The sequence below is a fragment of the Lepidochelys olivacea genome (assembly GCF_965140295.1).
Source record: "Lepidochelys olivacea isolate rLepOli2 genome assembly, chromosome: 19".
NCBI classification, from domain to species: domain Eukaryota; kingdom Metazoa; phylum Chordata; order Testudines; family Cheloniidae; genus Lepidochelys; species Lepidochelys olivacea.
In genome coordinates this window covers 8,005,509-8,030,933 of record NC_140429.1, presented here as the reverse complement: position 1 = coordinate 8,030,933, position 25,425 = coordinate 8,005,509, and the positions used below count along the sequence as shown (strand labels likewise).

At 50.4% G+C, this 25,425-nt stretch overlaps 1 protein-coding gene and 1 pseudogene across 2 annotated transcripts; one reads left to right on the top strand and one right to left on the bottom strand.

Moving 5' to 3' along the window:
• Nucleotides 1–4,793: 4,793 nt before the first annotated feature.
• LOC311510190 (elongation factor 1-alpha, oocyte form-like) lies at nucleotides 4,794–10,022 on the bottom strand (annotated as a pseudogene). Its single transcript, XR_014714596.1, has 8 exons — nucleotides 9,962–10,022; nucleotides 9,011–9,165; nucleotides 8,319–8,498; nucleotides 7,928–8,224; nucleotides 7,487–7,637; nucleotides 7,147–7,403; nucleotides 5,676–5,910; nucleotides 4,794–4,915 (listed from the first exon to the last, which is right to left on the bottom strand). The product of XR_014714596.1 is annotated as an elongation factor 1-alpha, oocyte form-like (transcript).
• Nucleotides 10,023–17,489: 7,467 nt separating this feature from the next.
• LOC311533100 (elongation factor 1-alpha, somatic form-like) lies at nucleotides 17,490–21,623 on the top strand. The gene is made up of 8 exons (XM_084652218.1): nucleotides 17,490–17,524; nucleotides 17,856–18,025; nucleotides 18,487–18,666; nucleotides 19,029–19,325; nucleotides 19,804–19,954; nucleotides 20,326–20,582; nucleotides 20,694–20,928; nucleotides 21,265–21,623. The coding sequence occupies exons 2-8, from the start codon at nucleotides 17,882–17,884 to the stop codon at nucleotides 21,384–21,386; spliced, it is 1,386 nt and encodes a 461-aa protein (XP_084508344.1). The 5' UTR covers nucleotides 17,490–17,524; nucleotides 17,856–17,881; the 3' UTR covers nucleotides 21,387–21,623.
• The last annotated feature ends 3,802 nt before the right edge of the window (nucleotides 21,624–25,425 follow it).

Here is a 25,425-nt window from a genome sequence, read left to right as displayed (position 1 = left end):
TGCCCCATTCCCACCTACCATAGACTCAGCTATTGTGCAGTATTTTACCACTGAAGGTAATTTCCTCCTGACCTCAGCTGGTGAGCAGTTTATACCCTGAAGCCTGAGGATCATTGGCCTGGAAACCTTTTAGCTGAATTAGTGGAAGTGCGGGTGCTATTCTTAGTCAGCCAAATGCGTGCACTTTTAAAAGTCCAATACGGGAAAGGTGCGGGTCCCCTAATTTGGGGCCCCACAGCCGACTCACTCACCCAACTCCCAAAGAGTCAGGAGAGGGAGGACAATAACCCATGTCATCTAGCTCCATCACCACATGCTGCGAGATCATCAAACGGAAAAATGGTGAAGTCTGGAGCGTTTCTGAACGGCCATTTCCAAACAGTGCAGGTCCAATGGAGATTCCCTGACCTGCAGCTTCCCTGTTGTCCGACTCCACCTTCCACCTGCTCTGGGTGCCAGGGCTGCAGAGCATGGGAGCCTAAAGTGTCTAGGGTCCACTGCTTCCTCGCCCTGAGGTTTGAAGATTCTGCTGCTTCTAATGGGGACAGGGCTCGCAGGCTGGCGTCTCTGTGTCTCCCGGCTCTTTGCTTCTGCCGGCTCTGCCCTTCCTCTGAGGACCCTTCCAAACCCCACTATTCTTGGCAGGCGTAACATTGAGGGGCACAGAGCTTTCACTTAGAGTCGGGCCTGCCATCTTGCATTTGGACCCTATGAGATTCAAAGAGAATCCAGGTGTTTATTGTGATTCCAGGTTTCTTTTCCCTAATGACTAATTAGAGGGAAAAGAAACCACAGATGTTCTAACTCACCCGATACTATATAGTCTCTGGTGCTTCTGATCCGATCCCCCCCTCAGCCACCTCTGATGGCAGGAGAGAGGGATGCTGCCCTTAGTCATAAAAAAAAATGCAGGGCTAAGAAGCAATGTGCTCATTTCACTTTCCTCTTAGGAAATGGGCAGAGGGAACCCAAAGCAGCCAGCAAGCGAAACGCCTCACTGCATCCCGCTCATGGCAGCGATTAGCATTTCCATCGTACTTATCTTTAAAGAGCTGTACAGACATTAGCCGGGGAATCCTCCCAGCAGCCTGGGACAGAGATACATTATTAGCCCCGCTTTAGAGACTGGGGCCCAGCCAGCTAGAGAGGTGAAGAGACTTGCTCAAGGCCACCCCGCAAGGCAGTGGCAGAACAGGACCTAGACCTCAAGGAGCTCCTGGGTTCCAAATGTGCGGCCTCAGTCTCTATGCTGTTGGGGAAATGGCTTTCTGTCCTGGCTAGGGGGAGCAGAGATACAAAACAGCCTTCAAACCCAGGCAGCTCTCACATGCTGCCCCCTGATAGTAACGTTACAGAAAATGATCACGTGACCTGGCCCAGACAACAGGCTAGGGGACAGGCCAAGTCCACGATACAGGGGTGCTTTGGGATCATTGTTAAACATTTCAGTGTGAGCTGTACAGGTGGGCAGGTGCACGTAGCAAAACCATCAGATGGTCAGAAGGGGGACAAGACCTTAGAGGCGCAAGTCGGGCAGATAAATGCCCCCCACATCCAGTGGAAAGACGGAGCGTTGTGGCTTGCAGAAAATCACCATCACTCTGTGGTCTCCTGGTAGCCTTCTGAATGGCATAGTTTGACTCCAAGCAGTGTGGGGCTTGGATGCTGACCCATAAGAGGACCCCTAGCTTACAAGGGGATCTGCAAAAAGAAAAGGAGGACCTGTGGCACCTTAGAGACTAACAAATTTATTTGAGCATAAGCCTTTGTGAGCTACAGCTCTGCTGTAATTGTTGAATGACTACTGGCATCCTCCCTTCTTCCCGGCTTGGCCACAGCTGCTTGCCCGTGGGAATCACGAAGAGCGCCTGCTCTTCCATTCTTTAATACTAGTTCATTCCTCCTTGCTGCCATGTCATAACCACCTAGGCAGGGTAGCGGAGCCATACTATCTTTTTACCTTCTCCAGCTGAGATCCACAAAGACCTCATTCAGCCCCTTTCCTGGCCAGAGGGCACATCTCAGCCCTCACATGCCATGGGGTCTCATCTGTCCAGACAGGGCCCAGCCACAGCCTTGGTGGAACTCCACTGACGCAGTTCCAGCAGGGCTGCGTTTGGCCACCCTCCTTGGGCTTTGCTCTTGTCAGAGACCAGCTGCAACTAGCATTACTTCTTTTTTAATTCTCAGCTACCACGTTTGTCTCTGGAGTCATTAATAAATTCTCAATCAGCCAGCTAGTTTATTGCCCTGATTTTCTATCTGCCTCAGAAAGAAAAGCACCCAGGGGGGCCATTTCATCGTTAGAGGGACAGTCAAAATCGGACAGACCAAGCCGGAGCCTTTCCATGCATTTGGTTCCCAGAACAAGCCTACATGTCCTATGCAAGTGTCCTCATGCCAGAGAGGAGTAACCCTCAAGATAACACAGGCTGTCCTCATTTTCACCTAGCATCCCTAGAGAGTTGGGAGCAGTAGGACTTTCAGATTAGAAGACATAAGGCAAGTTCTGCCTTGAGGTAGGTGCAGCTCTCCCTACCAGTTACAGAAGCTATCCCGTGCACACAGGGAAATTTGGTCTACCCCTCAGAAACCCACAGGTGGGAGAGGTTTAAGACCAATGCGTGGCTATTGAGCATGCCAGCTACTCCCTGCTAGCAGTCAGCCTGCAGTCATTTCCCCTTAGAGTTAAGCTGTTGACTGGGTTGTTCCCATCCTAGGCATGGGAGTTCTTCACCTGATTTGCAGTCACACAGGTAGGCTCAGGGGGCTGTGTCTACACTAGAAGCACTACAGCAGCTTAGCTATGGCCCCGTAGCATACCCAGAGTACAACAAGAGAAGGGTTTTTCTGTTGCTGTAGGAACTCTGCTTGCTTGAGTGATCATAGCTAGGTCAACGGAGGCATTCTGTCAACCTGCATCTGTGTCTGGTGTTAGCTCAGCAGAACTAGGGGGTTCAGGGTGCCATGGATATTTCCTCACCCAAGGGCACTGTATCCAGGCTAACTTAAGGTTAGGCTACACTTCAGAGGGTAGATGATCCTTGCTGGCCTGCTCCTCCCATTCCCTTTTGTGAAGGGGATAGAATCTCTGTTCCCACGTCTGCTTCTGCCAGGGCCTAGTCATGAGGTTTCTGCGAGGAGGAGTGCTACAGATACCTGGCTCCCAAAAATCCAGAATTGCTAGCTCTAGAGTGGCCCTCTGCAAGGGTCTAACCCCCTCCCCACCTCAATTGAGGCTTTGCTCCAAGTACGGCCCGGAGCCTCAGAACTAGAGAGCTCCTTAGCAAGGGCCAGTATCATCCAGGGTGGTGAAGATGTGTGGCATTTAATAAAGGCAGGTTGCAACCATTTCTGTTCCTGCTGGAGTGACCCAAGATAGGAGGCAACGAATGAGGGAAGTATCTCAAAGGGAAATAGGGGGGGTGGCTTTTGGGGTGTCTAGATCTTCTACTGCTAGCTTAAAATGGTGCCCTGGCTCCTTCTAAGCCACCTCTTAAAGGTTTTTTATGGCCTTTTTTTTTGCTGCAAGCAGATTCATAGCTTCCAAGACGAGAAGGGACCACGGTGATCTTCTCATCTGACTCCTGCATAACATGGGCCAGAGAACTGCCCCAAAATCATTCCAAAAGCAGATCTTGATTTAAAAATGGTCAGTGTTGGGGTAAGTTGGTCCAATGGTGAGTTGCCCTCATTGTTAGAGATGTACACCTTCCAGTCTGAATTTGTTTAGATTCAGCTTCCAGCCCTTGGATTGTGTTCTAGCTTTCTCTGCTAGATGGAAGAGGTCATGACAGGAGGAATGAATATGTAGTAGATACTTAGACCGATCATGTGACCCCTTCACCTTCTGTTAAGGTGAGTAGCTAGACCCACCTTCTGCCAGAGGAGTGACCGGTACATAGACAGTAACTCAGTTCTAAGGATCAAACTGCCAGTCATTGGCCATCTTCTGCTAACCCCCCCCTGTTGGAAAACCCCCATTGAGAAAGCTCACAAGCTAGCATCAGTTCCTCTAGTCACAGACCCTTCCCTCCCATCACAAGGGCCAGCTAGGGGCTCCTGGCTAAGCATCCAGCTTGGAGTGGTAATGACTGGCAATGAGGGTGCCTCACCCTAACTTCCACACCCCCTCACATGTCCTCAAAGGCAAGTGGACTCCTCTGAGGATTTTCCAGAGAGGTCTCAGCCATTCAAACCCACAATGCCAGGAGATGCTCAGGGTCTCTTGCTGGTGTTTCCCCAGCTTTGGGCTTTCCCTCCCCTCCTGCTATACCTCTCATTTGTCCTGCTTGTGAGCATCTGTGATGCTGCCCCTCCTCCGATGGAGCCCCTGCTACTGGTAGCTCCAGCACCCAGCAACTGCCCCCTTCAAACTGCCACTTGGAACCATGCGGTCCACGTATTCCTGGGTGAGAAGGCCAAAGCCAAGACATTGTACTTGCTGGCTGAATGGCAGTGCGGGGGCTAGAAAAGAAATGCTATTCCATGGGAAAATTGATGGGATCTATTGTGCCCCCCCCCCCCAGCACTGTTTGTAGTTAGGAGCCAGCATTGGTTAGAGAGGTCCCCCATGACATAGCCTAGAGGGCTGACTGCTCACCCCAGAGGAAGTGGGTACAGACACACCAAACCATGGTCCTTTTTCCAATGGGCAGTTTATTCAGTGAGGACAGTTAGAAAAGTTAAAGTGCAAGGGGTCAGGCAGACCCATCCCACCTGCTAGTGCCATTTGCTGAAGGCTCAGCGATCTGTGCTGTACAAGTAAGTCCAGACGGTGATTGTGCCGGTCTTCATTTCTTACTGGCCTTCACAGCTGATTTGGTGACTTTGGCAGCTGCACTGACTTTCTTCTCGACCCCCTTGATCACACCCACCGCCACCGTCTGTCTCATGTCACGAACAGCAAAGCGACCTGCCGGAGGAGAGGAGTGTTAGGTGGTTGTTTTCCTTTGTCTGTTCAGCCCACGAGGCTCTTTTGGGCAAAGGTTGCCAATGGTTCCTTACTCTATCTCAGTGGCACTCAGCTCTGGGACAGGAATTGAAGGAATTTACAGCCACAGCAGGGCCTAGTCTAGCCTCTGATGATTTAGCCCTAGGTTGGAGGGCATATGCTAAGACCAAAGGTCCATCTAGCCCAGTATCCTTCCTTCTGTTCATTCTCTCTGGGCACCTGGCATTGGACACTGTCAGAACAGGCAATCCAATGATCCATCCAATCACCCATTTCCAGCTTCTGGCAAACAGAGGCTAGGGACACCATCCCTGCCCATCCTGGCCAATAGCCATTGATGGACCTATTCTTTTTTGAACCCTGTTATAGTCTTGGCCTTCACAACATCTTCTGGCAAGAAGTTTTACAGGTTGACTGCATTGTGTGAAAAAGTCCATTCTTGTTTGTTTTAAACCTGCTGCCTATTAATTTCATTTAGTGACCCCTAGTTCTTGTGTTTGTGCTGGGCTTCTAATAGATTCCCATGAAGTCAGAGGCCAGCACTTGTACGGACTACTATTGTTCCCTGCAGAGCCAGGACCACAGATCCCTGCACAGACACTAGCAAGAGTAAGTGCCCTGTGATCTAGATTGGTCATAGCAATTTAGTTACCTGGTTCGAAGGCAGATGTACCAGTGCTAGAGGGCAGTACCTACTTTATCCCATCCATTATAGTCTTACCAAGAGGTGGGTAGTCTGAGAAGGTCTCCACACACATGGGTTTGCCAGGAATCATCTGCACAATGGCAGCATCTCCAGACTTCAGGGCCTTAGGATTGTCCTCCAGCTTCTTGCCAGACCTGCGGTCGATCTTCTCCTTCAGCTCTGCAAACTTGCAGGCAATGTGAGCAGTGTGGCAATCCAGCACTGGGGCATAGCCAGCAGCTATCTTGCCTGGGTGGTTCAGGATGATGACCTGCAAAGGAGGAGTTGGTTATGAAACCTGGATGAGCAGCAGAAGGTTCTCCTGCTCATTTGTTCTTGGGGAAGCCCTGTTGTGAGGGCTATGTGGGGAATCTAAGGACTAAGCTTTTTAGAAGCCATCTTAGAATCTAGTGTAGTTAAGGTGAATTGGTCCCGTTGCTTGATTTTTGTGGGCCTAGTTCTGTTGATGCAAGCACCATCTAGCTTGCCAGAGCCGATGAGATTGAAAGTAAAAATATCCACATTGCACAGTGCCTAGTGGTAGCAAACTTGAACTGTGAGAAGCTTGGCCCTGTCCTTAAGAGGTTACAATCCATCTGTTACAACTGGAGAGGAATAGACAGGAACGGTTACTGTATGCTCCTAACATGACCGGCTGTCACAGCAAGCGCTCTGGGTGTTTGTCTCAAAGCAATCTGTTCATTAGGGGTAGCAACCATGCAGAGAACAGTGTTAGAGGGAGTGCAGTTGCCAATAAGAACTCTAGCTAACTTCAGGTGGTTCTCGGACGACTTTTAGCAGCTATGGGTGGACAGCTATTGTTCAGAAGCCTCCTGCCATGAACGTGTGGCACTACATGACTAATGGCACCAATGACAGTGGCAAAATGGAGATGGGGTGACTAGATAGCAACTGTGAAAAATTGGGACAGGGGTGGGTGGGTTAATAGGAGCCTGTATAAGATGGCCTCAAATATCAGGACTGTCCCTATTAAAAAAACCAAAAACCAGGACATCTGGTCACCCTAGGTAGGAGGGAGGAGAGCTAGTGGTTATGTGGCTGCTGGTACCAGGTCCTTCAGGGTGGGGCAAGACAAAACACACCTTCCCTTTCCGTTCACGGGGATTAGCTCCAGATTTGCTAATTTGACCTAACCTAAGGGCATGGCACGGATTACTCTTGTGCAGGCTGGGAGAGCCATTTGTCCTCTTCCACTCATAGTATGACCAGCTGTCCCGATTTTAGGGTTTTATATAGGCTCCTATTACCCTCCCATCCCCATCCCAGTTTTTCACATTTGCTGTCTGGTCACCCGGTCCACTCAGCTGCCATGGCAGACATCTCCATGCAAACAGAGTGGCTGGAGCAATTGTACTAGCATATACAGTAGTAGTGTTGGAAACAGCGTTGCTTATTTGCAAGACTGGCCTAGCATGAAGTACAGCCTCCTACACCCAGGAAGGAGTGATTTGGAGTCAACCAGCCCCGTTGTTTTCGCACCCCTGACCTGAGAGGTGAAGCTACCGGCCTCCATGGGAGGGTCGTTCTTGCTGTCTCCGGCCACATTCCCACGCCGGATGTCTTTCACAGACACGTTCTTCACGTTGAACCCAATGTTGTCACCTGGCAGCGCCTCTGCCAGAGCCTCGTGGTGCATTTCCACCGATTTCACCTCTGTGGTGATGTTGGTGGGGGCAAAAGTCACCACCATGCCAGCCTTCATGAAGCCAGTCTCCACGCGGCCCACGGGGACCGTTCCAATACCTGGGGGATGGAGATAGTGGCATCAGTCGTGTGGCCTAGAGAAGGAGCTACCATGCCCAGTGAGCTCCTCCCCCCATGCTCACCGCCAATCTTGTAGACATCCTGCAGGGGCAGACGGAGTGGCTTGTTAATTGGGCGGGAAGGAGGGATAATGGAATCCAGAGCTTCCATTAGAGTGGTGCCTGCAGCATTCCCATCCTTCCTAGTGATCTTCCAGCCTTTGAACCAAGGCATCTACAAACAGACAGGAGGCAAGACTGAAGCTAGGCAGGGCCCGAGAGTGCCAGGCATCTCCTAGGAGGCATTTGTGCCCACCTGGCGCTAAACAGCTTCTCCACGTATGGGGGAGAAAAACATACCTTGAAGAAATAAAGCTCTGTGAGCCCCCAGATCCTACCCATGCTCCACTTAGAGCGTGGTTCCCCCATGCCCATAGGTTCTGTGCAGCTTCCCCAGCCCGTCATTCCATCCTAGCACTCAGATCTGGCCTCCATGAGGCATGCAGAAAGAAGCATGCTCCTTACTTTGGCACTGGCCTCCAACATGTTGTCCCCATGCCAGCCAGAGATGGGCACAAATGCCACAGAGGCTGGGTTGTAGCCAATCTTCTTGACGTAGGCACCCACTTCCTTGGTGATCTCCTGGTAGCGCTTGCCGCTGTAAGGGGGCTCCGTGGAGTCCATCTTGTTCACCCCAATGATGAGTTGCTTCACCCCCAGCGTGTAGGCCAGCAGGGCATGCTCCCGGGTCTGCCCGTTCTTAGAGATGCCAGCTTCAAACTCTCCCACCCCGGCTGCCACAATCAGCACCGCACAGTCAGCCTGGGGTAGGGAGGGGACACAGTATAAGAGCATGCCACAGTTCTAGCTGCTTAGGCACCTCATCACCTTCACCCGGAGCAGGGCCAGTCCATACCTGAGAGGTGCCGGTGATCATGTTCTTGATGAAGTCTCTGTGGCCAGGGGCATCAATGATGGTGATGTAGTACTTGGTGGTCTCGAACTTCCACAGGGAGATGTCAATGGTGATCCCACGCTCCCGCTCGGCCTTCAGCTTATCCAGCACCCAGGCATATTTGAAGGATCCCTTCCCCATCTGCGTGGGAGGAGGCACCAGTTACACTAGGTGTTTAGGGCTGGGCACAAGTACTCACTAGGGAACAGCTCCCATTTCCCCCTCAACATAAGATTGCTTTAACTGGGGTGCTGTTTGCAAGTGGGATTCCCATGGCTTTTAGAACTGCCATTAACTGGAACAATTGGTGTCAGACCCCTCCCCAGTCTACAGTTATACAATTTGGTGAGCAGGGGGCTTGCAAAAGGGACTATTAGAGACATGCTTAGGGTAAGGTCAGTATAGAGAAACTGACGCAAACTTCCTTAGTGTAGACAGGACCTTGAAGTGGCAGATGTGCTAATGCACCCCAGACATATGAACAGCCTCTTGGCTCTCCAGGCGCCCCCCACCCCCGAGGTTTGGATTTCATGGCTCTAAGAGTCACAACTTATGCAGTGACTGAGCCACGCATCTGACAGCAACCCCACACAGCCCCACAGAATGAGTTAAAGGCACTTCGGAGCCAGTCTGCTTGGCACCATTGCCCCAACCTCAGCTGCCTCCTTCTCAAACTTCTCAATGGTTCTCTTGTCAATGCCCCCACACTTGTAGATGAGGTGCCCAGTAGTAGTCGATTTCCCAGAGTCCACATGGCCGATCACCACAATGTTGAGGTGGATTTTCTCTTTTCCCATGGTGCTGGTTTCTATAACAAAGAGGGGGTTTAAGACAGGCTCCCTGCCCCCACACAACCCCTCCCCGGGCCATGCTCAGCTTTGTTCCACACAGAGCAACCGCAAAACTAGCAAGGATGCAGGTTTATTGCCAAGTACAGGTTTAACCGGGGACCAGGTTTCTAAATGAACGGGGGAAGGTAGAGCGAGTAGAGTTGCTTGGAGACTCCTGGTCCCGCATACATAGGTACCGGAGGCAACTGGCTAGGAGAGTTTGTGGTCACTGACCAGACTGCCGGAGCTTTAGCTTTGTTAGCTATCATCCCCCCCCCCCCGCCCCCGCCCCATCTGAGCAGAGACCAGTCCCTCTGAACTGCTCCCAAGCGGCCAGCACCGAGTGCTTTCTAGCCAGTGATCATGCAAGAACAGTTGCCTCCTGTGACTGCCCTTCAGCCCAATTCACAGCACCTGCATCACTGGGGGAGGGCCCCTGTCACAGCACTGGGCTTGCCAGTACAACAGAGCTCACAGAGGGGAGGGGTGAAGGGAACAGTCCCTCACTCAGGAAGTCAATGACAAGATGCGTCAGGCCACCCTTAGCCTGTTCCTAGCCCAGGCTGACGACTAGGTCTGGGAAGAAAGTCACCACCCCACCCTCCTGCCAGAGGCATCGTGGCAGGTACTGCCCCTCCCCACCCAATCTCCCATCTCTAGCCCGTGGGGCAGGGAAAAGACCAGGATCCCAGGGGAGCTCAGAACTGGGCACAGACAAGCCCAGCTACGGAACCCCCGAGCCGAGCCACAAAACCCTACACGACGGGTACTTACCTGGGTTCCCAGCCCGGGAGAACAGCAGCTACGCTCCTCACGCCCCGCCCTCCCAGTCCATTTAAACCTGGCCCGGGAGCGGGTACCAACCTAACCACGCCCCTTCCGAATGCCCAGCACCAATCACTGACTCCGGGCTGCTTAGCCACGCCCCCTTGGAACCACATGGAGAGAAACACGTGGAAGGGATAAACAAAGCAGATTAAGTCCCTCCCTTCACCTACTGTCAGGGTGCTGGGGAGCCAGCAGGGGGCCCTGGGTCTGGGGCGGGGCTGAGAGGCCTCAGTTCAGCCCTATTATAATAAAAATAATAATAATGAATAAACGATCAGCAGAGGGATGAATACCAATTAACAAAGGACTGAATGCATCCCATGAAGTGAGCTGTAGCTCAGGAAAGCTCATGCTCAGATAAATTTGTTAGTCTCTAAGGTGCCACAAGTCCTACTTTTCAATTAACAAAGATAAAGGCTAATGGGCTGAAATCAACAGAGCCTGACACATCTGTAAAGCCAGAGAAAGATGCATAATGAGGACTAATCAATACGGGGTAATAAAGAGAGATGATGAGAAAATGAGGAACAATAGTAAATAGCTATGGTTATATAAATAAATGATAATAATAAAGAATACTACAGAATAATAACAGGTCATTAAGGACTCAGGTGAAGAAATCAACAGAGATGAATCAACAGAGAAAGAAGGAGAAATAATGGGGTGTAATAAGTAGGTACATAGCTTCAGACCCTGATCCTGCAAACTCCTCCATGCATCCCAGAAGGCTCCATTGACTTTACTGGGTCTTCACAGGGGCCTGCCTATGCAGAGGGCCCCCTATTTCAGTTCTTACTTATTTGAGAAGCCCCGTGAACCTGCTTCTGAAAGCTGTTCTCTAGGGCTGCTGTAGCGTCTGCTTGCATGGAGCAGCTTGCAGGGTCAAGGCAGTGGCCGACTTCTTGTGAATAGGGGCTGCAGGACCGGACCCTTTGACTTCAGGCCAGGGATTCTTTTTACTGGCTTGGCATGTCTTTCCCATTCTACATATGCAAAGATACATAAATAGTTAGACATGATCATAAATAAACTCAAACTAATAAAGGATATAGAATAACAATAAACACATACACACCTAGGCTCAGATTCACAAAAGTATTTAGGTGCCTCACTCCTATTAGCCGTGAGCCATCTAAATACCTTTGAGGCTCTGGGCCCTAACTCACTGAGCTTTGTACTGTTCCTCCAAGCATGAGATCACTGCTAACACAGCCAGCTGGAATCACTGCAGTTCCATGGAGTTGTCAATTCTCCAGGGCCCTCAGTGGAGGTAGTCTAGTTTTCATGATCTTGGCGGGAAGTACGAAGGCCTCTGCTTCACGTAGGACCCAGTGTGATCTGAGGCTAGCTGTGAAAGAGACAGATAAAGGGAAATTAAGTTTAGTCCCTGAGCACTAATTGTTTTAGGCAGAATTTTTTTCCTAGTCATTGGCAGACACATAACACTGGAATCAGTTGCCAAGCAGTGTTAGGAAATGTACCCTGGTGTCACTCCGGAGAACAGGCTTGCTTTATTACTGACCACTTATAACGGGCTCCAGAGGTGCTATTAGCTTGCAGCTATTTCCCCGTTGGCTAGACTTGCCACAGATTTTATATCAGCTCAGCAGAGAAGTGTGTGCTCTGTATATGGATGGGAAACCTTCTATGATCACAGAGGTGCTGGTGTTCCAGCAGGGGGTGCTCTTCCCTTTAAGGAAGTACTAAAACAGTTGCTAAATTACCATCATTTGAATGAGACCATTAAACAAGTGGGGGCAAATGCTAGATATATTGCCACTTACAGTGACTCATTTTGGACTGGGGGGTTGTGAGTTTGGCAGAAATGATCTCATATGGAAAGAAAGAGAATGAGGGCCCTGGTTGGGCAAGTCACCACTTCTTTGTGCCTCAGTTTCCCATTGGAATAAAGATACTGGCCTCCTTTTTAAAGTGCTTTGAGATCTAGGGATGAAAATTTTCCCCCATTTTTAACCCTGGTGTCCTGGCCAACTTCCAGTGTGGGTAAATATACTCTCAACTCTCCTGCCAGTTTCTGACCGAAACTCACTTTCCTAGCACATGGCACTTTCTGTAGATTATACACCAGCAAGTAGCCAATACATGGAGAAATACCTATATCTCATTAGAAGATTGCCGGGAATGGGTGACAGGGGATAGAACACTTGATGATGACCTGTTCTGTTCATTCCCTCTGGGGCACCTGGCATTGGCCAATGGTGGAAGACAGGATACTGGGCTAGACGGACCTTTGGTCTGACCCAGTATGGTCATTCCTATGTTCTTATGATTTTGCTAAGGTGCTTGACATAAAAATACCTTTGCCCACCTCTGTCCTGGCCTCACTAACATCAGTTTGGCCACCCACAGGCCAAAACTGGATAGGGTGACCAGACAGCAAATGTGAAAAATCGGGACGGGGGTGGGAGGTAATAGGAGCGTATATAAAAAACAGATTCAAAAATTGGGGCTGTCCCCATAAAATCAGGAGATCTGGTCACCCTAAAACTGGAGCCATTGTGAGCAATACCAGTCAGGCACCAAAATTTGGCTCTTGCTACTTTCACTTGAAGGAGCATTTATGACTTTTGGCCACTAGTTGGCAAAATTGCACAATCAGTCAACACATGTTTCTAGGCCGGTGAGGATTTTGTTAATTAGTGTTCAGACACCTGGATTCTATTCCCAGCTGTTAGTGCCAGTGACTTGCTGTGTGAGCTTTAGCCAATTACCTCAGTTTCCCCATCTGCAAAGTGAGAATAATACTTGCCTCACAGCGGTGTTTTGAGGCATAGTTCATTCATGTTCAGGCAGCATTTTGAGATTCTCCAAGGAACGCTGCTTGGGAAATGCAAACTATTCAAAATCGTGGTGGAGCAGAAAACACAATCAACGATGAATAATTTTTCAGCAAGCTTAGCCTCGTGGTCTGCTGGGAGAATACCCACTAGTAGATTGGGACATCCTGCTATGAACAGATACAGCGCTTTAGTGAGTCGGACACAGAGTCGCGTGCAGATCTCACAGCTAATCCAGCGTGTGTAATATACAAGTTTACATACACAAGGGTCTCAGACTTCAGGGCTCTGTTAAATATTCATTGTGCATAAGAGACAGGCCTACAGTTAGCTGTGTGCTGATGCTGAGCCCAGTGCAGGGACCAGGAGGCAATACAAAGTGCAGACCCTATCCTGGAGCTGCTGGGGTTCACAGCACTCCTGGCACAGTTTAGAGCAACTCAAGTGACGCCTGCAAGATGTAACAGCCAAGGAAATAGCTGGGGATTGGAGTAGGAAAGTCATGGCCACACCTACTTCGTCCTGTGCCAACGCCCCCCCGCCCCCTAGTCTGTAGCAGACATGTCCTGGGGGCTCCTCGAGGGGGTGCTCCAGAGCCAGTCACACTGGTTCTGTGTGTTATTATGGGGAAGCCTCCTCTATGCTGTGGTATTTCCTAAGGGGGCTTTATGGCAGCTTTACAGAGGGGCTAAAGGCAGCCATTAATCCCTCCTGAATGCGGCAAGAGGGGGTTGATTGTGGCACAGGTTGATGGTGTGAATCCAGCATTTCAGTAGCTCCTGAATTTTGTTACTGTGGCCATTCAGTGGCTTATGTCAGACAAGTGGCTAGGTCCAGCCGCGGTGAACAGGTGTTGTTGTTCAAGACAGGACCAAATCCCAACGTTTGAGCTCTGTGATGGGCAGAACCAGTGCTCTGGATCCAAATACTCATAAATCTGGGCCTGTATCCAAGCGCCATGAGGTTCAGATTTGGCCCCTTATACAGAGACATTCTAGCAGCTATCTGAGCCTGGATGCAAGTCGGTACCAGGAGGCTGCTCCCAGGCCTAACTCAACAAACAGAGTGACCCCTGAATGTGGAGAAGGCACTGTCCTCTTTAGCAGCGCTGCAGGGGGTAAAAAGCTTGGAGTTGCTGGGAGATGATTCATCTCTTCCCTGCATCCGATGAAGTGAGCTGTAGCTCACGAAAGCTCATGCTTAAATAAATTGGTTAGTCTCTAAGGTGCCACAAGTCCTCCTGTTCTTTTTACACACACACTGTTGCTCTGGCAATTGCGATACATTAGAGAGAGACATTGCAGGGAGACTCCAGTGGTCTGCTTGAGAGAGAAGGGGGAGAGTGCCCCACACTGCCACTGAGAGCGTGGGAAGTGAGGGGCCAAGTCAGAGATGGGGAGGAGACTGACTTAGGGCCCTGCATGTATCCTTTACCATGTACCCGTGTAAAAATTCGGAGCAGAGATTGAAGTCCTCTGTTTATCTCCAGCAATGGCCAGGCAAGCTTCCCCACACTTCAGGCTTGGCCTCTCACCATCTATATTAGGCACTTGTATGGCTCCCATTTTTGTAGTATGCTGTTATGCCATTGTACAGGTGGGGAACTGAGGCAGCGAGAAACGGCGTGACCTGCCCAAGGTCACACAGGAGTTCTGTGGCAGAGCAGGGTCTGCCGAGTCCCAGGCACTGGATCATCTTTTCCTCTCCGTGGCCCATTCCATTGTTGGCCACTCTGAAGAGGGGGAGGCTAATGTGATATGGGTCCCTGTCTGCTGAGAAATGTACAGACAGCCCCAGACAGCACATTTCACAGAACCCATTCTACAGTCACCACACAGCTCCAAAGCTGATGGCTGCCAAGGCCCTGGGCCAGACTCAAACCACTGACCCAAAGGTTAGGTCCCACCCAGCTAAGATCTGAGATGCTGTAAGGCAAAAAGAGGGGTGTGTGTGCAGAGGGGGGACTTGGAGCAGGGGGGTGATGGGGGAGACTGGCTAGGTAGCCTGTTAATCGTGTAAACAATGGTGCAAGAGTGGTTTAATATTGGCTTAGGGAACCTCCCCTGCACTAAGCTGGGGCATTGCTGTCCCCTGGGGAGGGGCAAGGGACAGTGCTGTGCTGAGATCCCCAAAATCAAATATCTCATAAAACAGCCAGGCACTTACAGCTTTGCACCTTGCAGCCTTTCCATATTAAAATGCAATCGGCAGGAATGTACTCACCCTGGTGCTGCATATTAGCTAGGTGACCAACAGGGAAGGAGTTAACTATGTTGTCACCTCTGGATGATGCTATTTAGGTGAGAGAGTTCATACCCAGTTGAGGTGAATGGGGCATTTCACACTTCTCTGAGTGTCTTCCAAGATCTATGGCTCAATCACAGGCTGAAGGGAGCTTTGTTTTCTTTGTTTAAATTGAAACTTGGGTTCTCCAGAAAACATGGGGGGGGAGGGAGATCCCAAAAATTCCACATGGAGATCCTGAAGCTTTAGGCTGTGGGGCAATCCTAGACATGCCCATATTCCAGCATCTGCTCATTTCCAGCCCCTGAGCCAGCCATTTCTCTCACTCCCCACTGTAGCTCTGGAAATAAAAAAAATATCTAAAAAGGAAACTAGGCTGAAGAAATGAAATAAAATGCCTCTTTCTTGCCTTTAACCCTTCCAGAAGCACAGTGTGCTGGGTGGGAGGGGAAAGGAATCTCTTCTGAGAACTGTCAGGGTTCTGAGATTTTACTCTTGTTTAGTCTGACTGATTTTTTGATACGCTCGACTGGTGTTTTGGGCTCATTCGCGTTTAGGGCAATATGTTTAAGCCTGAATTTCTCAAGGTCAGCGTCACTAGCAGCCCTCCAGTACACAGTGGAGATAGGGTTGTCTCGTGGATAGGGCACCAGTTTGGGTCTCAGGAGACCTGGATTCTATTCCTGACTTTTCCACTAGCCTGCTGACCTTAGACAAGTCATTACCTTGCTTTATGCCTCAGTTTCCCCATCTGGAATGGGGGTGTGGGGAAGGTAATGGTACTGATCTCCTTTGCAAAGTGCTTTGAGATCTATGGATGAAATGTGCTGTAAGAACTAGATATTCATTCCTATTATTTATGAGAGCTGTGAGTGCCCAGATCTCTGAAAATCAGGCCAATATAATCAGGTGCCTAAATACAGACCATGTTGCTGAAGAGGAGGAACCGCAGTTTGCAAATGTTGCCTCCTTGTAAAGTAGCAATTAGGTAGTGGGATCAATGTCCAAGGTGCAGGCCCCATTCCTGATCCCATGTGGTCAACAGGAATTTTGCTATTGACTTTAACAGAAGCAGGCTCAGCCTCATGGCCTTGATTGTACCCAGTATTGTGAGAAAACCAACCAAGCCTGAGCTCACCAGATATTCCACCCCACCTAACATTCAGAAAGGGATTGATGTACAAACATCACACCTAGGCCCAATTCTGAACTTCCTCAAGCTTAAGGGCTACTGGCTTCTGGACTTTTGGTTCCAGCTTGTTGCAGAGATTGGGTAGCCAATAAGTTTGGATTTGAATATCCCTAAAATACAGGGGAATTAGCTGTGGGATTTCAGCTTGGGCCTATCTCTTTGTTTCATATTCTTTCCATGATTTCCTATCACTCAATTGTCCAAGTAAATGTTTCCCATTGACAGAGAGGTATTTTTTCTTGGGTTTCTTTCTACTAATGTGATTAGTGTTTTAATAACTCTGGCCCAGATCTTTCAAGGCATTTAAATTCCTATCTCCCCTTGAGCTCAATGGAGGCCCTGGGCCTCTGTCTTCCCATGAGAGCAGGGAGTACAGGTACAGAGATCTGTGTCTCTCTGAAGGATGGGGTTCAAATATTAATTTGATCATAAGTTACTTATGGTCTGAACACAGCTCCATGGCCAGGAGAGGGAAAGACGCTAACCCCAAACCACACAGTATAGCTAGGACTGGCTGTTGTGTTCAGCATTTGAATCCAGGCTTAGCACAGAGGGGAGTTGGGGGTGAGGAGGGGCACAGCTGTGCCTGGGGAAGCCCAAGGCTAAAAAAAAGCTGGGTCCAGGCCAGGTCTGGTCTGTGGAACTGGGGAGGCCTCGGCAAAGCCCAGGAGTGACCAGCAAGGGCCGGGGGCCTGCAGGTGGAGAGGAGCGTGCGTGGCAGAGCAGAGCGATGGGGAGCGGGAACTGGACGTGCAGTTGCTGGTGGGGGTCATCACTGGGGGAGCATTAGCTGTGACTGGGGGGTCCCCAAGAGCTGGACTAGCCAGAGATGGTTTAGGGCAGCAGAGGAAGGGCAGGGCTGACTCCGAAGCAGGGCTAGAGGGGCATTGCCAAGGCCAGACGGATGGGGGTGAAGTTTTCACACCGGCCAACCCTCCCCGTGTTTGGCTCTGCAGATGGCGGGGCGGGGGAAGGCCTGCAGCTCCCAGAGCCCGACTCCCCCAAAGCCTAGGAAGGGGGGTGCTGGGAAGGGGTCGGGTTCTGGCCCAAGCTCCAGGGCTAGCCTAGTGCGGGGAGGGGGGAACCCCTGCCTGTGTTGCCCCCCGTCATAGGGGGCCGGCCAGGTACTGGGGTCTAATTGAATTAACCCCTCTCAATGGGCGGGGCGAGGCCGCCTCAATGGGGCCGCTTGGCTCCTCCCCCGCGGGCTCTTTAAAAACCCCGGGCCGGGCGGTGGCTGCTGTTTGGAGACCGATTAGGGGAACGTGGCTCGTGGTGAGCGGGGTTTTTTGGGGGCTCTCGGAGCTGGGGAGGGGGCGCACAGTCCGTACTGCTCGGAGGCAGCTCGCTGGAGGGTGGGCTGGGAGCGATCGCTCGATCCGAATTGGCTCGTGTGAATGTAGCGGGAGGGCTGGGCTCCGGTTCTAGCCCGGTTGCGGGGGATCGGAGTCCCTAACAGTGTGTCTGGCTGCAGGGCTTGCTCTGCTGTGTCCCGCCCTGTGTGACGCTGGCTTTTCACTCCGGAGTCACACCGGAGCGGCTCAGCGTCAACCGCTCCGCTCCCAGGGGCTCTGCTGTAACTCTGCCCCGGGGGTCTTCCCTGCAGGTCCCGCTCGCGCTCCCTCCGGCACCATGGGCAAGGAGAAAACCCACATCAACATCGTGGTCATCGGCCACGTAGACTCGGGGAAATCCACCACCACCGGGCACCTCATCTACAAGTGCGGGGGCATCGACAAGCGAACCATCGAGAAGTTCGAGAAGGAGGCAGCCGAGGTGGGGGCATTTCCGACTCACCTGCACCCCCCCTAACGGGCCCAGCGGCCTCTAAGGCCCCCCTCTGGCTCCTTAACCTCCCACAAGGTGTTGAGCCCTGTGGGGATTGGGGAATCGGGCCCTTTCCTGGCCTGCAGTGTAACCCTTTAATGCTATGGTGTTACAATGGGGTGGGGGTAAACACTGCCCCATGCCTGCCCCCCACCTCCCCTAGAGCAGGGACCATTCACCTACCTCTGGGTTCCCTGTACTTGCACCCTAGTATATGGCTCTGCAGTGACTAGGCACCGCTGGGGCAGGTGTCCCCTTCCAGGCAGGGGGAATCTGCTTAAAATATTGCACACGCACCCCCGCCCCGGCATTTAACGCCCCTTGTGGGGAGGGATTGTCCCTGGCTTGTGCCTGTTTCTCTGGTAGCATGCCTGCCCCGCTGTAACTGGTGTCTGTCTCCTTCCACACAGATGGGGAAGGGCTCCTTCAAATACGCCTGGGTGCTGGATAAGCTGAAGGCGGAGCGGGAGCGTGGGATCACCATTGACATCTCCCTGTGGAAGTTCGAGACCACCAAGTACTACATCACCATCATTGATGCCCCTGGCCACAGAGACTTCATCAAGAACATGATCACCGGCACCTCTCAGGTACAGGCTGGGGCAGCCGAATGCCTGTAAAGAGTTTGAGTATGCTGGGTTTGCGGCTATGTCTTGTGGCATCCCAATAAGGCCATAATTTAACTGCAAACTAGTCTTGTGACCTTAGCATTGCAAGGAATAACATTGCCACTAGATGCATTGGGCTCTAGGTGTGGGGTTGTGGTGCAGCTTTTAGGCCTTTACCAGGAAGGGCTGCCAGTCCCTCCTGAGAGAGACTGATTTTTTGTGGGGGGAGTGGAAGTGGGGGAAGAGGATCTCCTTTATCTGTAGGGTACCTAGGTCTGTCACATCCCTAATCGTCCCCTAGTTCCCAGTATGAACTTGTTCTCATGGCCTGTTTCCCTCCCCAGGCTGACTGTGCGGTGCTGATTGTGGCAGCCGGGGTGGGAGAGTTTGAAGCTGGCATCTCTAAGAACGGGCAGACCCGGGAGCATGCCCTGCTGGCCTACACGCTGGGGGTGAAGCAACTCATCATTGGGGTGAACAAGATGGACTCCACGGAGCCCCCTTACAGCGGCAAGCGCTACCAGGAGATCACCAAGGAAGTGAGCACCTACATCAAGAAGATCGGCTACAACCCAGCCTCTGTGGCATTCGTGCCCATCTCTGGCTGGCATGGGGACAACATGCTGGAGGCCAGTGCCAATGTGAGTAGCCTGCCTGTTTCTACATGGCCCCTCTAGTAGAGAGGTTTGGAGACATCTGGGGGGGTTGGGGCAGGCATTGGCTTACACATGGAGAGAGTGGGTGGTTTGTAAACTGATATGAGTTCAGCTTAAAGTTACTACTGCTGGGCTCCGTGTTGCAATAAGACACTGGCCCTCTGAGAGTCTCTAAATTGGACTGTCATTAGCTCACTGCCTTGAGCTAGGATTTCACTTAAAAGCACAGGCCTTCTCCATGGCTTGATGGAGGCTGAGCTTAAAGATATGTTTCTTGTTCATTCCCACAAATCTCAAGGAATGCACCTCTGCTTAGTTTAAACTTTTTTGGGGGGAGGAAAGGGAATCTTTTGGAGGTGGAATACTTGGGACCTGCTGACAAGTTCACCTGAGCTCTGCAGGTGACTCATGAGATGTCAATTACAATAATCTCCTCCTCTCCCCCTGCATACATACATTGCAGATGCCTTGGTTCAAAGGCTGGAGCATTACGAGGAAGGAAGGAAACGTTTCTGGTACAACACTGCTGGAAGCCCTGGATTCCATTATCCCTCCTTCCCGCCCCATCAACAAACCCCTCCGCCTGCCCCTGCAGGATGTCTACAAGATCGGCGGTGAGTGTGGGAGAAGCGTTTCCCAGCAGGGCTGGGACAGAAGAACTCTACCCTAAAAGGAACATGTAAAATGGTGGCTGCCATTTTAAGGTGGTGTAATTCCACCTAAACTGTAGCTCATGTTTACTGGGGACACTTCCGTATGGAGTGTCTGGGATGAAGACTCCGTCACACCCACCTCTTGGCAATGCTGGGCTGACAAGATTGCTGTATTTCCCCTTAATGCCCAAAAGACTGAATAGGGCCTCTGGACAGAGGATGCTGAAGCAAAGAGCTGGTGGTCTTTGCTTGTTGCATCTCCTATTCCTTCCTCTCCAAATAACCTTGTTTTAGCTCATGAACACCAAACTAACCAGTACGTGTCTCCCCAGGTATCGGAACAGTCCCTGTGGGCCGTGTGGAGACTGGCTTCATGAAGGCTGGCATGGTGGTGACTTTTGCCCCTGCCAATGTCACCACGGAGGTGAAGTCGGTGGAAATGCACCACGAGGCTCTGGCAGAGGCGCTGCCGGGTGACAATGTTGGGTTCAACGTGAAGAACGTGTCTGTGAAAGACATCCGGCGTGGGAACGTGACTGGAGACAGCAAGAACGACCCTCCCATGGAGGCTGGTAGCTTCACCTCCCAGGTTAGTGACTAGGGATCTGTAAAGTCCAATCCCCATTGCTGCCCACCAGTCTCCTTGAAATGTGACCAGTTGCTTGATTTTGAATTTTTTCCCCCTCTTCTTTCTCTGCAGGTCATCATCCTGAACCACCCTGGCCAGATCGCTGCTGGCTACTCCCCAGTGCTGGATTGCCACACTGCTCACATCGCCTGCAAGTTTGCAGAGCTGAAGGAGAAGATCGACCGCAGGTCTGGCAAGAAGCTGGAGGACAATCCCAAGGCCCTGAAGTCTGGAGATGCTGCCATTGTGCAGATGATTCCTGGCAAACCCATGTGTGTGGAGAGCTTCTCAGAGTACCCACCTCTTGGTAAGATTTCCTATTCCTTTATATTGGTCCAAGTCTGGCTCTTGATGAGGGTCTGTTTGAACAGGTCTTAACATGGCAACTCTGGTTTAAGATGACTACTGCTAGGATCCAGCTTTTAGAAAGTCTCCTGCTCCCCATAGCAATGGGAGGTAAACGTAGACCTACCCCTTCACTAGCTTGAGTAATAAAATGCTTCTGCAAGGCATTAATCCACAAATTGCAGCTCTACCATCTGCAAACCAAACTCCAGGCATTAGCATAGAAACCCCTCCCAATATCCAGGAAGTCTCCTACTCAGTCCTTGTCTTCATCTAATGGGTGTTCCTTCTCCGGCAGGGCGCTTTGCTGTGCGTGACATGAGGCAGACGGTGGCTGTGGGGGTGATCAAGGCTGTTGAGAAGAAGGCTGGTGGATCTGCCAAGGTCACCAAGTCGGCAGTGAAGGCCAGTAAGAAGTGAATTCTCCTCCTCTGTCTCCACATGCCAGCGTGCTCAGAGGCACCAACGGTGGATGCCCAGCCCCCTACAATCACAGATCCGTGTCTAGACTCGCTTATCCAGGACTGGCTCCTGAGCGGTAAAACACACTGGAAGAGCTTCTGAAGGAAAGGAAGATGATAGGACTCTTTTTTCCTAATTTTTTCTTTTGTATATTGGGCTGCACTTGTGGGGTTTTTTCCCCTCGACTTGCTCACTGGTGGTATGAATAAAAGATGATGATGATGATTTTGGTTTCAATGGTTTGGTCTAATTCAGCTGGGAGTTGCTCTCTGAATGTAGCATGTAATGTAAAGAGTAAGCACTGCACTTGTCTTCAAAGCAGCCTACCAAGCTGGTTCTGGTTGTCAGCCATGTGGCTGACACAACTGCTAGGGCTGCTTTGCAGTCTGATCTGTTCTAGTCCATTTTAAAGATTCAACACAATTAACAACCTGTTAAACAGGGAGACTGCAACTTGGACTGTAAACACTCTGGGACAGGGGCTGTCTACTCTGTTTGATCACTAACTGGCACAGGAGGGCCCCATTCTTGATTAGCCCTTAGCCACTAATCTAATAAACATTAAAGATGTGTGGCTAAACTGACAGATAGTGGGTGGCAGATGTCAAAACTCTTCAGTGAGATGCTAAGCGTGCCTGTTATTTCTCTTAGAACTAAGCTGTTTCTCCAACTCATACCTATTCCAAAGCCTCTCAAACATTATAAAAGCTCCTCTAACATCTTTCCTTTGAAGTTGTAAGCAGGTAAACTCTACCTCCCTCTTTTTCAGAGAGGGTTAGTCTTGGTCACTACTGTAGACTAACTGCCACAACTTAACTGTGATTCATTTCTCTGGGGAAGCTAGTCCATTATGAAGGAAAGAGTAAAGTTTTAGTGACTTACTCAGGAAATCTAAGCTACCACAATCCTTGTAAGTGAGCTCTACTAAGAGGTATAGTAAAATAGCTATAAAAAATACTCCAGCTTCAACTATACCTACTGGTGTCATGCCTAACACGGTGAATGGCAAATGCAGTGCTGTCTGTTACATAAGTTTTTAGAGGTGGTAGTGGGCTGGGATACATACTCTTAGCTTCCCTCTTGGAAGGCCAGTCAGTTTGTTGGTATGGCAATGCATTGGCAGCAGCTTCTCCAACAGTGCTTCAGGTCAGTGGGGTGTGCTCTTTGAAGGTTAACTTTTGGGCTAAGATCCACAGAAGTGGTTGTGGGTGCCTCTGTCTTCTGAGTGCTTAAGTCCGCTCAAGTCAAAGGGGATGGACTTTCAGACTCCTTCCCTGTGTCTCGAGTAGGATACACAGCCTCTGGAGTCACTCTAACATCTTGGCCCTTGGCTTTATGCTATTTCCAGCTAAAAGTCCACATATGAGAGAGGATATTCCTCATGGGAGGGTTAACTGGCCAGCTGACTATTTCTGGTTTCAGAGTAGCAGCCGTGTTAATCTGTATCCATAAAAAGAAAAGGAGGACTTGTCACCTTAGACTAACAAATTTATTCACGCATAAGCTTTCATGAGCTACAGCTCACTTCATGGGATGCATCCAGGGGAAAATATAGGGGGGAGATTTTATATACACCGAGAACATGAAGCAATGGGTGTTACCATACAGACTAACAAGAGTGACCAGGAAAGGTGAGCTATTACCAGCAGGGGTGGAGGGGACCTTTTGTAGTGATGATCAAGGTGGGCCATTTCCAGCACTTTACAAGAGCAGGAGGAGGGGAAATAGTTTTAGTTTATGTAATGACCCATCCACTCCCAGTCTTTATTCAAGCCTAAGTTAATTGTATCCAGTTTGCAAATTAATTCCAATTCAGCAGTCTCTCCTTGGAGTCTGTTTTGAAGTTTTTTTTCTGAAGAATTGCCACTTTTAGGTCTGCAATCGAGTGATGAGAGAGACTGAAGTGTTCTCTGACTGGTTTTTGAATGTTATAATTCTTGACATCTGATTTTTGAAGCAATCCCTTCATGCAGCAGCATGGTTGGCGGGGGAGGGATAGTGTCCCTCTATACAGTACCTGATCTAGGAGTTGTAGATACCTAGACTCCCAGGCCTGAAGGGACGGTTGCGATCACCTAGTCTGACCTCCTGTGTACACAGGCCGGAGAATTCCACACAATTTTTTGCCTCAAGCCCATCATTTCTGAACAGGATTAGTGGGGATTGTCTCACACCACAACCTCTCTCCACAGCTGCCGTCTCTGTCTCCCATACCAGCAGGGCCTCTGTTGGCTTTTACAAATGCCTCCTGAAAACACAGGTGTTGCACAAAGTGCAGGGAGGTTGACCCCAGTGGCCCTGCCTGCAGTTTTTCTCTTCCAGCTGCTCTTAGAGGTCTGACTTGCCGGCTCTCCTGCCAAAGCCACGGACACGGAACTAGGATTGAGATAGCAGTAGGTGCTATAGGGTGGGATTGGAGGTGCAGGGGCAGAACACAGGAGGGGTCAGACTGCAATAGTAAAAGATGGTACAGATCAGGATAGGGGGGTATTGGAAAAGCTGGGAGGGCCAGAAATGAGTTGCCTAGCTGGCTGTGGGGCAGGAGTCTTTAGGTCAGGACTGGAGGGGTGTTGGCAGAACCAACTGAAAGAGGGGCTGGGGAGAAATTTGCACACCTACTCGTTTCCATTGTGCATAGAGATGGGCCAAGCCATGGAGTTCAGAGACCGCTCTGATCTCCTGCAGGGGGGAGAGCTGGGGGGTGGGAACTGGCCAGGCAGCCAGCTAGTAATATTACAAGAGGGACAAATATTTTTATACTGGCTGGGAATCAGGGCACTTATTCTATCAGGAATGGTTCAGTTCCATGTGACAGCCAGTCACCCTGGAGTGGGGGGGACTTCTGTACTGTTGTCCCCCCAACGTCACACCACAGCCATGGATTTACACATTTAACCCTTGCAGCCCTGTATGTGGAGCAAGCCCCTGCACTGGAGAAACACATTAGCTGGCTGTTTCAGGTGATCAGCCGTGTGAAAGAGTTAACTGTCGAAAGGGGGCTCTTTGCAGTCATGCCCCATTGAGGTGAATGGGGCAGTTCACTTCAATGGGGCGTGAACTCAAACCTCAACAGCGAAACGGTCTCTGCTGCCAGCAAACTCAGTTACAGGCTGAGGAGACCTTCACAGACCCAAGGGGGAGAAAATCCTTCTTTCCTCAATTAAACTTCAATTCTGCAAGCGACAAGGGGACCATAGAGCACCACAGGAAGACCCCAAAACCTTAGACACTTCTATGCACAATGTCCATCTCCATTCCCAATTTATCCCATGATCCTAGGCCTGGTGTTGGTTTTATGGAGGCATCTAGAAGCCCTATCCAAGATCAGGGTCCCATCTCGCAAGGGGAAAGGGATTTAAAACAAACAAGGTGATCTTGATTTTTACTACTTGTTTACTTTGATTTATTTAAACATAAATGTGGTCCTCCCACACTGTGGGCCATGTACCCAATACATCCTACAACAACAACTAGATCCACTGTCCAGGCACCATCCTGATCGCATGAAGCCAATGGACTATTTGCACAAATAAAGATATGGAGCAGGTTCAGGTCCTCTCAAGGCAGGAGAGCAGGGAGGGCTGCATGCAGCCACATCCCCATCTGGAGGATAGCACTGAAATATGAATTTAACCACAACTCGCTTGTGATGTGACTATAACTCCAAGTCTGGAGATGTTGCCATCGTTCCGATGATCCCTGGCAAACCCACGTGTGTAGAGAGTTTCTCAGAGTACCCACCTTTTGGTAAAATCTCTTGATTACTTTCTCTTTTTAAAAACTTTAATACTAGTATTTGGCTTTAGGAATGAAAAGATTTCCTGTTTATAGTGCAGGGGGAAGGTAACCAGTAAGGGATCATTTCTCCATCTACTTCTGCAAATAACTTTTCAGACAGCCCCCTCAAGCCTCAAAGTTTCCAGAGCATGGGTAGCAAAACACTTATTTCAAGCTTCAGAGTAGCAGCCGTGTTAGTCTGTATTCGCAAAAAGAAAAG